We start from the raw sequence: 15,442 nt of genomic DNA, 5'->3' as shown, positions 1-15,442 counted from the left end.
ATTGGATTTTTGGATTCAACTGGCACATTTGTTATTATCAAGCTTTTTTAATGATGTGCGCACAAACACCAAAAAATAATCAACTCGTGTTTCCCCAAGCTGAGAGGTGTTGTTTAGGCTGCAACAAACATCTGTACAGTTCCTCTCCCCTTGCATTCAACATTCACTCTGACTCCAAATCTTTGTAGGGTGCAGCATATGAAAGTCACTTTAAGCCACCTTTTCCTGCACCACTGTAGCTTTTTATGAAAAATTCTTAGCGCTTCCTCCAATCATCATTAAGCCTGTGGTCCACTGAATGCTGAGTTCCATTCTCATAGTTTGAGTTTTATTTCAATCACTGTAGAGGGAAGCCCAACAGCTGTGGGTCCCAGCTTCAGTTCAAAGCTTTATTCAAACCTTTTACTCCAACCTTAGCTAGACAAGAATTAGCATGAGCATTCAAGAGGTGCAGATTAAAGTGGACATATCATGCTTGTATCTCCTTTTCACTATGCCACACTAGGATGCCTGTAAAGCATTTCTGCCCTCAGTACAAGTCATTTAGTTCCTTCATTGCCCCACAATAGCGTTCTCAATATCCTCAGTTTAGGCCATTCTGAAGATCTCGTTGAAACGCTCCGTTTCAGAGGAGTGGAAGGGGTAGAGCCAGGGGGCGGTTTTTGCAGCATGGCAGTATTTACAAAATCACCACATTGAATGGAGCAGACCGAGCGAGTTTGCTGTTTGCCAAAACTTCACTGTAAGGCATTGATAGCAGTAATAAAATGGCAGAGTGTAGGATACGTCCTTTTGTATTGGACCCCGAGTCAGACCCGGACGGTTCTGCAGCTCAGGAGGAAGAAAATCCACCTGGACACAGATCATCTCAGGACGCTTCAGTGTGGTGAGTCAAACTGGTACTGTAACATGCATAGTTCATACGTGGGAATATAGGCAGACTTCATCAATAAACTATTTCTATAACAGGGCTCCATCCTGCTCCTTCACTTTTCTCTGTCTGTTTTATCCATCATGCTGAAAGTGTTGTCTAAACATCGCCTCTACCGTCAGTTCGTCACTATGTTATTACCGCAGCATTATTGTGGTCCAGGTTCACAGTGCATGTCAGAACAAGCATGCAAATATCACAGTCTCACAAGTATTACGACGTCTGCTAAAACTAGTGTTTTAACTGCGAATTCACCATGTAAAGCCGAGCTGCTCAGCAGAGCGGAGTCCCTGCATCCAGCACTCAGTCAAGTCAGCCAGAGTTGGTAGGGAGCTATATTTATACTTGGCTCTTGGTGGGTGTATCCCTCGGTGGAGGTTGTGTGACTAACTGACATCACAGAGGAGGAGCTGCTTTATCCGATTACTCCAATAAAAAGAAAGGATCCTCGTGTCGTCACAACAGGCGAAATCTCGCGGCCTAACCTATTTTCAGAGGCATCAAATCTCGTTCTAGGATATCAGAAAAAATACATCTCATTTTTTGAAAATTCAGGGGGTGTAAGGTCTTGTTTTCAACTTTATTGTATTATATGTAAGTATTAAATCAGGGATCAGCATGATATGTCCCCTTTAAGCTCAGTTGTAACAGCAAACTCCCAGTGTAGGGGAAAAGTCTTTGAAGAAACCAAGTCAGGTTGAATCCTGGCCTGCAGCCCTCTGCTTCACGTCATCCCCCTGAGACTCATCACAGGTTTCTCTGAATGGAGACATCAGAAAAAAGCCCCCAAAAACCATCTTTAGAAGAAAGGCAAAGGTCCACTTTGGATCGACTGTTTAAGCCACGTGCACATGCTGAGAGGAATTTGCAAGCCAAAGTGGAAAAAAAGACCCTGTGTGGTTCCGGTCTGTTCTCAGAGGATCAGTAAGAGCACAGTCTGCTCTTACTCTGTCGTTTAAAAATGTAAAAACTGTGTCCTTATTAACCTCACTCAGACCAGGATGTACAGCTTCAACCTGCCCTGTCTATGACATGAAAGTTAAAAAAAAAAAAAAAAAAAAAAAACATAACACTGAGGTTACAAAGGCTTGAAGTTTACATTTTCTGATATAAACCGTAGAATGTTTTAAGAGAAACAAAATGTTATGAGCATGAAGTGTAGCCTAGCTTTTGGGCAAGATCTGACCAGCTCAGTGTGCGTTAGAATTGCATTTGCATGTTGGATGAATCTGCAACACACCTTTTACATCCTGCAGTTACTTCTGATGAGGGAAGGATTTAGGATTGCCAGGAGAAAATGTGATGAAACTGCTGCTTTGCTGCTTTCCTAATGAGTAGCTGCATACCAAACTGCAAAGCAGGGGAGTGTTCTGGTGAAGTGATGTAATGCTTGATAAGATGCAGACGCACCCAAAACAGAAAGAAACATCAAAGTTTGATGAAGGTTAGGGGGGTGGTTCAGCATCCAACTTTCTGGGAGAGACGAGTTAGTCTGAAATATTTCTGATCTTATCTGTGCCATGGTGGTAAAACAACCTTTAAACTCACTTATTGCATATTTGTTGTATTATAAATAAGAATACTTCAGTAAAAGTTTTGTTGCCTAACTATGGGCTGAGTTTTGCAACTAGAATCTGACTTTGATTTATTATAATGAATCTGAAAAGCTAGACCTGATACTGAATTTACTGATTTGTAATTGTATTTAAAGGTGGACTCTGCAGGATTTTTCTAAAAAACAAAAGTAAACTTCTACAGGAATCACCACTTCTCGGCCTCTGTACTTGCGTGTCAGTGTCTGTGTCTGCCTTGAACCCCTTCCTCAGCCTGTGTGTTAATGATAGACTTATGATAATGATGATATGAAACATTTTTGTAGTCTCTGTGATGTCACCTATTCCTGATACCCTAAACGCAGCCAATCCGTAGATACAGCCACATTGGTTATGACGCCAGCTTTGAAATTCCTTTTAAACAGCTACAGGGCAAGTGTCGGTCACGTGACCTGAGCTGTGCCAATGATTGGACAATCAATTGATCCTAATAACTTCTAAACCGCAGAGTAAGAAAATAATTCATCCACCACACAGTGTGTGCAGGTAGGGGAATAAACATTTCAGACTTAATTTTTTTTTAAACATTGTTATATATATAAATATATATGTATATATATATATATATATATATATATATATATATATATATATATATATATATATATATATATATATATATATATATATATATGTGTGTGTGTGTGTGTGTGTGTGTGTGTGTGTGTGTGTGTGTGTGTGTGTGTGTGTGTGTGTATATATATATATATATATATATATATATATATATATATATATATATAGAGAGAGAGAGGCAGATAGATAGATAGATAGATAGATAGATAGATAGATAGATAGATAGATAGATAGATAGATAGATAGATAGATAGATAGATAGATAGATAGATAGATAGATAGATAGATAGATAGATGGATGGATGGATATATATCTGGAAATATAATAGGCATCAGGCATCAGGGGGTTAAATACAATTTCAAAGCAAAGTGTGTGTGTATGTATATATATATGTATGTGTATTTATGTATAAAATATTTATATATATATATATATATATATATATATATATATATATATATATATATATATATATATATATATAATAAAAAAAAGAAAACACTAATAAAGAGTACAATTTTAACACTCAAGGGGAGCTTTATACATTAACGGCTCCCTTTGGAAAAGCAAATGTGTTCTGCACAATACGGCAGAACACATTTGCTGTTCATATTGAACAGTGATTAATATTCGAAATTCAGTTTCTAGTAGCAGAAATCTCAGCTTATACTAAACACCAAGCCTTGGATTAAGATATTAAACAACACACTGTGATATAATTCATTTTATATTTGAAAAAAAAAAAGAAAAAAATTACAGTGCTGGTAGCGGAGACGATCAGAGCTGCTGTCCCTGCAGCAGGACAATGGACAGCGGGGCTCATCGGAGGACACGAAGCGTGTCACCGTGTGGGCCAGCTCCCAGGACAGATTTACTCTGTTCCTTTATTATTAATAGGAGTAAAAAATGAAGAGACAGTTACACAGCTGGCTTATCCATTCAGAATACTTTTGATCCACCTGCACTCCTGGTTTGTCATCGCCAAATAGCAGAAGCTTTGGTGATATACTGTATATTCTCCCGGTGTCTCCACCTCATCCTCCTTACAATAATGTACTCCATCTTTTTAGATCAGGTTAAAAATAAAGATTAAAACAGAGAAATATGGGAAATCACGGGTAAATCCTGAGTGACATACATTTATATTATCTCTTTTTACTTTGTCTTTTCTCTCCCTCTTTTCTCTGAATGAAATGAAATGAGAGAACCAGATATATACTCAGTATCAGATGTTAAGGCTGTTTATTGTTTAATTGTAAGATGTGCATCAAACTTACAGCTGCCGTCAGGTTAACTTTCCATTATGACAAACGGCTTTAATCTGACATCAGATGTGACGGGACAGTTAATATAGATATAAATGTATATGCTGGTTCAGACGGTTACATTAAATAGTGATTGCTGTGATTGTTTATTGCATTAAAATGTGCCTGACACTCTGGAAACCTGCCTCTGAGGCTTTGTTGACATGTGCGCACATGTGCACCTGTCACCAAATTACAGCTGCGCAGGGTGCGCTCCGCCATGCGCCGAGGATAGACCAGGTTAGATCTGGCGAGCTTTCAGGGCACTTTCGGCACTGTTTTTGGCACGAAATTGTCACTGCGCCAACATGAATCTGCTGACACCTCCCCCTAGTGCGCCGTCAACTCCCCCTGGCGCACCGTCACACCCATCTCTGCGCAGACTGTCTACCAAATTGTCAAATTGGCAGCACACGGCGGTGCGCAGCACGAAGTTAACACTGCGCGGGGTGCACCAGGCTTGCGCCCCCTGCGCTGTGCCACAAAATTAGAGCCCTTAATGTTTATAGTATTTGTAGGTTTGAACATTTTTTAACAAGTCCTGTAACACAAGTAATGTTTTTTAATACAATCTCCTGAACAAACACTGAACGTTACATCCTCAGTTTCTCCAACATCAGCTTTGTCAGGTGATGATGTTTGTGATTTACAGAACGTGAAAATCATTCTGTTCAATTATCACCTGCGATCATCTGGGACCGTCAACCAAACGACAGGCATTGACATGCATATGCTTAACCACACGGCTAATGCAATACAGCTCAAGGCCCCTTTAATAAATCTGATGATCTAATTTGAGGAGGACAAGGGGTTCACAGCAGGCCTAATGCACGCTGAGTAATGAGAAGCAGGGCTTGGTGGGAACACAGACCTCATCAGTGGACTCTTTTCTTCATCTTGATTCGCATAAAACCTGTTGATTAAACACTGAGTGATTCAGCCCATGCTCTCTGCTGACCTCTCCTATTTGTAAAGGAGACAAATTAAAGTCCTCCATCAAAATGTGATCAATGCTGGGGAGGCTGAGGCTGAAATGGCTCCATGGTATAATGAAGCTATAATTCAACTTTACTGTGCAGTAATTTAATGACGGACATTTGAAAAACCCTGGCAGGACTTATTGTTAAAGTTATCACCTCCCTCATATCGATTTGATGGATTAAATTAAGTTTACAGTTTGTTTTTCACTGCGTGTTTCATACGTAATGTTAAGCTAATGCAGCTCACGTTTTCTTTCCTTTTTTTTTTGTTAAAGAGCAAAACTTCTCGACTCTGTGATCATCACTGACCCTAATTAAATTATTTGTGATAATAAAAAAATGTCACATAATATTAGGTTAAAATATTTCTGAAACAAATCTGAGACTCCACCTGATTCTGTTTTCAGGGGAAGACTAACTACAGTTTCATTCCTTTGAAAATACATTTGTGTAGGTTTTTAACAAATGTAGTTGTTTTCTCTTAATTAAAGGTACAGTAAACAAAAAACTAATGATACTGATTAAAATTTGGATTGCACATTTTCATTAATTTGTTTAGGTTAAGTTAATTAACAAAACATTTTCCTCTTAAAGGAACAGCAAGAACTATTTGTTTTAAGTGAATTGCAGTGACACCTTCGGGTGGCAATGTTTTTGTTTTGAAAATGACTCTTCTTGACTCTACTTTTCTGTCTTCATGACAACTTTTGCCAGATACTTCATGACGAGGTAAGGTATTTATCAAAAGTTACACGGCGCTTTGGTTAAGAATGTGACATCAAGCAAACTTTGCCAGTTTGTACAATAAGTTAGTAGCCATCTATATTCAGCGCTACTCAAAGCTGCTCTAAGACATGTCTGTAATGTGAAAAATTAGTGAATCCTGGTCAGCTATTGCTGCATTCCATTTGTACTCAGGAGCTGGGAAGTCGTGAGTGGGAGTGACATCATATCTGAGTTTAGCGTTCCAGTTGCCAAGTCAGAAAACTTCCCTTAACAGCAGTATTTCTGTATATAACCATCGAATAATACTATATATACAGCAGATTAATTGCAACAAACACTAGTCTGAAATTCAAAAATAAAAAGAATCTACCAGAAGCTCAATTACTGTTTACCCCTGAACTTGGAATTACCTACTAGGAACTCGGGGGTGGTTACAACTTCCACGTACAAATGGAACGCAGCATTTGTCCTACCACTCATCTACCAATCAGAGCTAACGTAACCTCACTCTTCATTTTATTGATAGACTCTCAAGTTTGAACAGACCACTGCAGAATAACTGCTGACTGTGGGTTGGAATCAACATTAGCACTAACAGATTAGCCCCTGGGTTAGCCTTTAGCTCATGCTCTATCTCTCTCCAGTTTATCTTTCTTCTGCTCTTCTGTCCTTTTTCTGTCTGACAGTTAGGCTCCAGTGTCCACCATCACTACAAAATTAATCACAGAAATCTTTTTCAGCAGAGTGGTGTTGTCATAGAGACTCAGACATGCTGTAAATCAATCCAGTCTTGCTTGACCTGATCGGGAAGCTGAGGAGTAGCATTTCAAAATAACCTATATTGATGCTGATAATCTCATTACAGGGGGTAGATTACAATCAGACATATATCTAGGAGGGAGACTTTTTTAAGAGCACAAAGAAACTCCTCACAGGGACATTATCATCATTATTATCTCATATAATATATATATATATATATATATATATATATATATATATATATATATATATATATATATATATATATATATATATTAAATTATCATTATAATCAGGTTGTTTTTAGGGATAGTAATTCTGTTGTTATTATTTTGTAATCTGTGTTTAAATACTTTATCAATCAATCAGTGATCAATAAACATATTTAGGACCATTCCTCTGACCTTTTCCAAGTGCAATAATAACACTGAATACACGGTGAAGCATCAAAGCTGTTTGTGATCTCAGGAATTAAACATAAAATGAAGATTTTACTACCAGTTTTTTTAACATAGCTGGAATTCAACATGTTTGTTCGTGGCTTATCTCCCAGAAGTTGCTCTTCTTTAAACTTCAGCTTTTATACCATCACCTGCTCCAAATACATATGAATAAGGCCTCAGACTTCACAAAGCAGCTTTGGCATGCATCAAAAGTTCTTAATAAGACACTTTACCTGCAAGGCACCCCATAAGTGACTGCAGCACCAGCAGTTTCCATAGCAACATCATCTTCAATTTTGTTGGGTCAAAGTAGTCTCACATCCAATCACAGACGTATGGAATCCGATTTTGCACCTTTCCTGTTTTCCAATCTGCAGAAAAAAAAAAAAAAAAAGGGAGATATTTTGTGTGAGTGGGGTTTGCCTTGGTTGTCTACAGCAGCACAATCACTCAATGAGGTGTGGAACACAAAAAGCACAGAGCAGTGTGGCAGAAGAGGTTGTGAAGCACTTGTGTAGCTGATGGACAAAATCCAAGCCCCAAGTTAAAGCATATGGAAACCTGACTGCAAACAGTGAAATGTTTTTACATTATTACAACGTAAAGTGTCAACAAGCATCAACAGAAACCTGTTTGAAATAAAATCAAATAAATAATCCATATTTATGAGAAAGCTTTGCCCGAAACCAGCTTAGAGCTTCAGTTAGGACCAGCTCCAGGGCTGTGATGTTGTGGCAGATAACATTTTGATTAGAATATGTCAGTCTGACTTCACCAAGATAAAACACAGAGGGAGTGTACTCCAACACTAAATGTTTGAGCCAGAAGATGAAGAAACTGAGTTGCAAATTACTTCAATCACTTGTATCCTCTCATGACTACGTAGTTCCCATGGTTAAACCAACATGAACATAGGATGCTGAAAGTGGCTTAGTCTAGGTTTTAGGTGCTGAGAACCGGTTTTACTGTGGCACTGATTCCAAATTTCTGAATTCATGGATTTAATAAGGCATGTACATTTCTGTTCCTAACAGAAGCATAAATCATTCCTGCCAACCCGAGAGTGTAACAGAGAAAGATTTTCTGATCCACATATGATCCCAAAATAGATAAATGTGTTGATGATCCATTTCACTGACAAAGTCTACCTTAGAACTAGGGCTGGGGGATATATCAAATATACACAATGTATCTCGGGTTTTTGCATGTGAGATATATAAAATGGCTACATCACAATCATTGAGTTCAAAGAGCAACCTCAGTGTTTTCAGACGTCGGAATGGGGGCTGAAAACCAAAATACCAAAATACCAAAATATTTACAGCTTAATACCAAAATACTGCAAGCTGGGATATTCAACCAGACCCCAGGCTCAAAGACAGAAGGCACTAGAGTCTTATCAGCATGATCAGCATTATCCAGGTAGCTGATTTATGATGAAATGAAATAAAAGTAATACCATCTCCAACTTTAGTTGAGTATTAAGTATAATATAAAATAATATAATGTACAATTTGATTTGATTTGATTTTCATTTGTCTCAAACAAGCACATAAAAACAAACAGTATTTGTAATAGGAAAAAAAAATAGCACACAATGATAAAGTGAAAGTTCGAGATGGGGCTGAAGGAAGCAAAGCTTATCAAGTTCAGCCCCCCCTTACACTGTCATATAATTTCATAATTCACATAATCTTAGTATAATAAAACGAACAACTTTAATATAAATAGAATCTTAATTAAAAGCATGTTGACGGACTCAATTGTTTGAAAAAATAAAAAAGATTATAAAATTAGCTGTGCAGTTCTTTATAGCAGAACAAGTCTGTGTGTTTTTTTTGTAGTTACTTTTAAATTGTTTTAAGTTAATGCACATTCTTAAGTCCTCTTCTAGTTCATTCCACAATTTTACACCACTAAACGGGATGCACATTCTTTTCAGTGTTGAATGGATGGTTGGTTGTTTAAATTTAAAATTTCCTCTTTAATTGTATGCTGCCTCTCTGACCATGAACGTCATTTGGATGTTGTTTGTTAACAACTTATTCCAGGCTTTAAACAAAATCTGACATGTTCTAAATTTTATTAAGTTCCAGAATTTTAAAATCCTTGAATTTAAAAACAAAGGATTTGTAAGACCAAGGTACTCAGCATGGTGAACCATCCTTATGGCTCTATTTTGTAAAATATAAATCTTTTGTAAAGTGCTTTTATATGTATTTCCCCATACCTCAACACAATAGGACAGATACGGATCAATAAGTGCATAGTACAACATCTGAAGTGACTTCTGATCCAACATGTTTAGTTTTACCCAAAACTCCGATACATTTTTAAAACTTTGGTGCACAAATATTTAGCATGAGGCTTCCAGGATAACTTATGATCAATTATGACACCCAGAAACTTACTTCCGTAAACTCTTTCAATTACCACAATTTCAATTTCCAAACAAACCCCTTGCTTAATTTTAGAATTTCAAAATATCATGAACTTGTTTTTGTGCAATTGACAGTCAGTACGGTTTTAGATCATCTAGATCTACTTCTCTGGCTCTTATGGAACTAGTAGAAGAGATAATAGGATGCATCGATAAAAAAAAAATGCAGTAGGTGTTTTCATTGATTTAAAAAATATAAAAAAAAATATCAAAAATATATTTCCCTGATATTATGCTTAAAAATATAATATTTGAAAATAATATAATATAATATAATATAATATAATATAATATAATATAATACAATATAATATAATCAGCCAGTTGAATAAATCTGAATGAATTATTTTACTGGAACTAAAAATATGTAACTACATAAAGTTTGGTTTAAAGCAAAAAGTTTGCTAAACTTCACCTGATTGAGATTTCCCCTTTTTGCTTTCAAATTTTAAAAATCCAACTGAAAGGTCTGCTTGAATCATTATACTGAAGTCATTTTATGCACCAAAGGGTTGGATTTAACATCAATATGGTGATTTAGAGGAGAAATCAGAATACTGAGATACATAGCAAAAAAATATCAAGATATTGGATTTGACATGATGACACCTGATTTTAACCACAATAACAAAATCAAGCACTTTAAAATAGCTTTAACTGCGTTCTCATGGAAAATATTTCTGAGTCTTTTCTCTGCTTCTCCACACCTCAGAGGAAAATAATATTAGCTTCACTTCATTATGTTGATATAATTAATAATACATTTACATAATAAGGAGATTTTGTTGTTACACCAAAACGTTTTGTTAATTCTATTTACGCTCTTTTATTCAGTTAAATTTTTAATGTATAACTCAATAGACAAGTTTACAGTCGAGGTCGTCATAAATATGCGCACACATCTTGGCAGCCAGGTCTCAGACTCAGCAGTCTGTGTGCTCTTTTTGGTTTGGGAGGGTTCCTGGTTTACTGACACACGTTCATATCGTGTCAACAGATAATCTAGTCATTAGCATGGAGTGAGTTGTGTGTTTGAACTCTTTTCTGGGGCACACGCTGGATTTCTCTATCAAAAACGTCTGTTCACTGAATGTCTGTCCACGTTTTGATGTTTTCTATCCACTCACTGATTCCTCATGAACCTATGAGTCGCTTACCATCCATCATAATGGTGTTGTTGAGGTAGAAATGTCTTTTCTGGTGGTTAACACCCTCACGTCACTTGAAAAACCATTGTTCTCTGTTGCCAACTAATCACCAACAGTTGGTCTATTGCATCACTAATCTGCATCTCTTTACTGCGTGCTTTTACTTTTTGAATGAAACTGATCTGGGGCCTTTCCCCTCCGCTGAAATCCCATTTATTTCCAACAGCTAAATATCCTCTCACTTAGTAAGAAAAGAAAGCTCCTGGTTGATGGAGGCAGAAGGTTCATTAGGGATGGGTACCGAATTAGGTACTTTCATAGGTATCGACCGAATTCTGTCAAAAGTACGGGGTATTGATTCATGTAAGACCAAAAGGTACCATGTTTGGGTACCTATATGCATCCTTGTGACTGTGAGGGAGTGGAAGAGTAGGTGATTTTCCATGCTGGACATGAACACAGCATTGCAGGGTTATATATTGAAGAATAAATTTGTTAAATTGAATTTTTTTTAATATTTCATTATAAAAAAATGATATTTTTTACCACATAAACAAACTTGGTACCATTGAGAACCGGTACCGATTGCCAGGTTCAGGGCATCGGTACCGTATCGTTTCAAATGTGAAAGGTACCCATCCCTAAGGCTCATATGTATTTGAGTCTTCATGCAGATTTGTTTGAGGAACTTTGTAACTGCTAATTGTCTGAGCTATGCTACAACAGTTAAGTCCATCACGCTAGGAGCTTTTGGAAATTGTGAATATATTTCTGCTTAAAGGGACAAGTTAGCTTGTCATTTTCTTCACTAGCAAAAGCCAGTTAAAGCACTCCTCTGACGATTTTATGGTAAGTAAAAGTAGAATCTAAAATGTAAATAGAAAGGTTTCAAAAAATGTTCAAAAACATGGTTGAGCACATTCATTTTATGAGCTTAAGTGATTTGTAAACGTAGAAATATATTGATATTTTCACTATTCTTTTCTTTTAGCTCTTACAGTGTATTCACTCTATTAATGGACAGGCAATGGACATTTTATTTGGTAATTTAATTCACGTAAACTTTGTGAATCACCACTTTGAGAGTCAAGTCATCAATCAACCTGGGATGTCACAGAGGATGTGACTTTAAAGCACATCACAGCACATGTCAACCTGTTAAACCACGGGGTGAATCAACTCTTTAATTAGTACAGAAGCCTAACACATAACACATCATGTTCACACATTTTCAAAAAGAGCTGATGCTACAAGACACTCTTCAGTAACAGGTGTCACACCTGTCTCTGTGCCTGTGTCTCTGTGTGACCTGCTGTCAGAGAGGATCCAAGGCGGCTTCTTTTCTCTCTGGCAAGAGGGGTGGATTTTTTTTTTTATTTATTTATTTTTTTTTTTTTGATTTGGATAAGACGTAAGTGATGATGGGAACTCAAGTTTGTTTAGATTTAGAGATCTGGTTCTTTAGACTGGCTCCCTGAAAAGAGACAGCTCTTCCAGGTCCCAAGTGGTTCCTTTGATTTTTTTTAATGCCTTAATTAATCTATGACCAAAAATAATGTAAAATTATGTGCACAGCTATTTTTTTTTTAAGTAAAATACTTTTTTTTTGTATATGGCTTTATATACTCAACAAACCCAACAAGGACAAAAGTATTACAGATAATAAGTTATAAAGCAATAAAAACAAAGACCCATTGCAATTAAACCAAAGCTCCAACCTCTGATAGTATATTTTTCACTATTTACAAACATAACAAGCTTAGAGAATCACACAACATCCTGGTTTTAGCAAGTCTTTAGCAAAGATTGGCATTCAGAAACACATGTTTCTCTCAGGTCGATCCTGTTTCTTCTGTGTTTACCATCCCCTCTGTTTTGGAGAAGAGTCTCTAGGCTTTTGTGGCGCAGCGCAGGGGGCGCAAGCCTGGCGCACCCTGTGCAGTGTTAATTTCGTGTGGCGCACAACCGTGCGCTGCCAGTTTGGCTTTGACAATTTGGTAGACCATCTGCGCAGAAATGGGTGTGACGACGCGCCAGGGGGAGGTGTCAGCAGATTCATGTTGGCGCAGTGACAATTTTGTGCAAAAATCAGTGCTGAAAGCTCGCCAGCTCCAACTTGGTCTATTCTCGGCGCAAAGCATTTCCAGAGTGGAAACTCCAGGCTAAGGCCAGCGCAGGGCAGGTGCGCCTGCGCTTGTGCCCAGTCTACGAAATTAGAGCCCTCTGTTGTTAAGACCTACTGTCGCTCATTTTTCATCTTCTTAGATAAAACCCACACATGTTGACTAATCATGTTTAGCTGTGACAGGAAAAACAAGGACAAAAAAAACGCCTTACAACCAGGAGCCTGCTCCCATAGTTTGCTTCAAAGAGCCGGCTCGAGGAGCTAGTAGGTTTATGACTGACACATCGCAACAAGGCCCAAGTTGAGGAAAACACAGGGCCAAACTTAAAATTAGGGGAGAAGTTACAAATCAAGGAGTACAGAGGGAGAAAGGAGCAAAAAAAGAGACACTCATGAATCTTTCATAACTAAATCCAAGACAGAATTCTGCATTCCACGTGAAGTGTTTCTTATTGACTAGTACCTGGTGACATTTATGGAAAAGGTCAAAAGTTCATGCAACAGTGATTTTAAATCATGACAGAGGCTTAAAGCGGAAGCAGGTAATGATTTCTCAAACACGCTACAAACAAAGTAGTTCACGGTGTTGGGTATAGAACAACGAAAAGAGTCAATGTCTCAATAACTTGTCCTTTGTTCTCAAGCTATAAATACTAAAACATTGAAATGTGCGTTCAAAAGTTATAAGAAGACCAAATAAGTTCAGCTCTAAAGGTTTTAGTCCATCTAAGGTGTATTCTGGATTTTATCCGAAAGCCTAATATCCCCAACCTTTTCATGAGTCGCGTACTTTCGGCTACTAACATTTCTTTAATCCTTCCAACAAGTTCCAACAGCTCGGAGCCAAGTTTTTTTTATGCTCAAATTAGTGCAAAGCCAAAAACACACTGCATACACAAGAATTCCAAAATGTATTTAGGCTTTTCCCTGAACACAGAAACGTTCCCTAAATGAGACAGTTTGCTGAATGTCAGGATGTTAGCGTCTGTGAGCCTCAAACCCACTGAAGGGAAACGCTGAAGGTATGAACGAGGCTTGGTTGACAAGGGAAAGGGTTCTGTTTAAAGACTGTCATCACTCAGGGAGATGTTTTATAATGCACTTTTTGAAAAAGGAAACTGTTGTAAAACTGTTTTTCTGTGTCACTCACTGGCAAATGACAGAAAGTTTTTGACGTTGTGTTATTGTCGTGTTTCAGCACAGAGCTGTATCCACAACAAACTGGTTTCAAAGCCCAACAGTTCTGCAGAGGTTGTGACAATTATTTTATTCTTCTTCTTTAATAAACTGCTGAATGATAATTGCACCATAAGCTCAGTGAGTCAGAATAATTGTGTAAATCAAAAATAAACTTTGTGTGTGTAACCAGGTTGAAGCAATGTATCCATCAAATGTACAAAACATCAACAAATCCTGATTATTACTGAAAAATGTTCATTTAATGATGATTTTTTTTTTTCATTGTTCACTGAGGCTGATACAATTAGACCTGTACTGTCTCTTTAAGAGATTCATGTTTGTGTGACGTCAGTGATAAACCATTACACAGACTGCATGTTACACGGACTGCGTGTTACACAGACTGCATGTTAAAGACTGCATGTTACACAGACTGCATGTTACACAGACTGTATGTTACAGACTGCATGATACAGACTGTATGTTACAGACTGTATGTTACAGAATGTATGTTACACAGACTGTATGTTACAGACTGCATGATACAGACTGTATGTTACAGACTGTATGTTACAGACTGTATGTTACACAGACTGTATGTTACAGACTTTATGTAACAGACTGCATGTTACAAAGACTGCATGTTAAAGACTGCATGTTACACAGACTGCATGTTACACAGACTGTATGTTACAGACTGCATGTTACAGAATGTATGTTACACAGACTGTATGTTACAGACTGCATGATACAGACTGTATGTTACAGACTGTATGTTACAGACTGTATGTTACAGAATGTATGTTACACAGACTGTATGTTACAGACTGCATGATACAGACTGTATGTTACAGACTGTATGTTACAGACTGTATGTTACACAGACTGTATGTTACAGACTTTATGTAACAGACTGCATGTTAAAGACTGCATGTTACACAGACTGCATGTTACACAGACTGCATGTTACACAGACTGCATGTTACACAGACTGTATGTTACAGACTGCATGTTACAGACTGTATGTTACAGACTGTATGTTACACAGACTGTATGTTACAGACTGTATGTTACAGACTGTATGTTACAGACTGTATGTTACAGACTGTATGTTACACAGACTGTATGTTACAGACTTTATGTAACAGACTGCATGTTACACAGACTGCATGTTACACAGACTGCATGTTACACAGACTGTATGTTACAGACTG

At 37.4% G+C, this 15,442-nt stretch overlaps 1 protein-coding gene across 4 annotated transcripts in view; it reads right to left on the bottom strand.

Moving 5' to 3' along the window:
• The window catches only part of LOC141789969 (contactin-4-like), a 313,441-nt gene that overhangs the window by 278,496 nt on the left and 19,503 nt on the right, over positions 1-15,442 (bottom strand). For all 4 annotated transcript variants that reach the window (XM_074669582.1, XM_074669572.1, XM_074669591.1 and 1 more), the window contains exon 2: positions 7,570-7,707. In XM_074669582.1, coding sequence (XP_074525683.1) covers positions 7,570-7,624 — 55 coding nt within the window. In that variant the 5' untranslated portion in view covers positions 7,625-7,707. The remainder of the gene's footprint in view (positions 1-7,569; positions 7,708-15,442) is intronic.

This window comes from Halichoeres trimaculatus, unplaced genomic scaffold (assembly GCF_033239565.1).
Source record: "Halichoeres trimaculatus isolate MK-OKI-2021-1 unplaced genomic scaffold, fHalTri1.1 fHalTri1_scaffold_1, whole genome shotgun sequence".
Classification (NCBI taxonomy): domain Eukaryota; kingdom Metazoa; phylum Chordata; class Actinopteri; order Labriformes; family Labridae; genus Halichoeres; species Halichoeres trimaculatus.
This window is presented reverse-complemented; position numbering and strand designations above follow the sequence as displayed.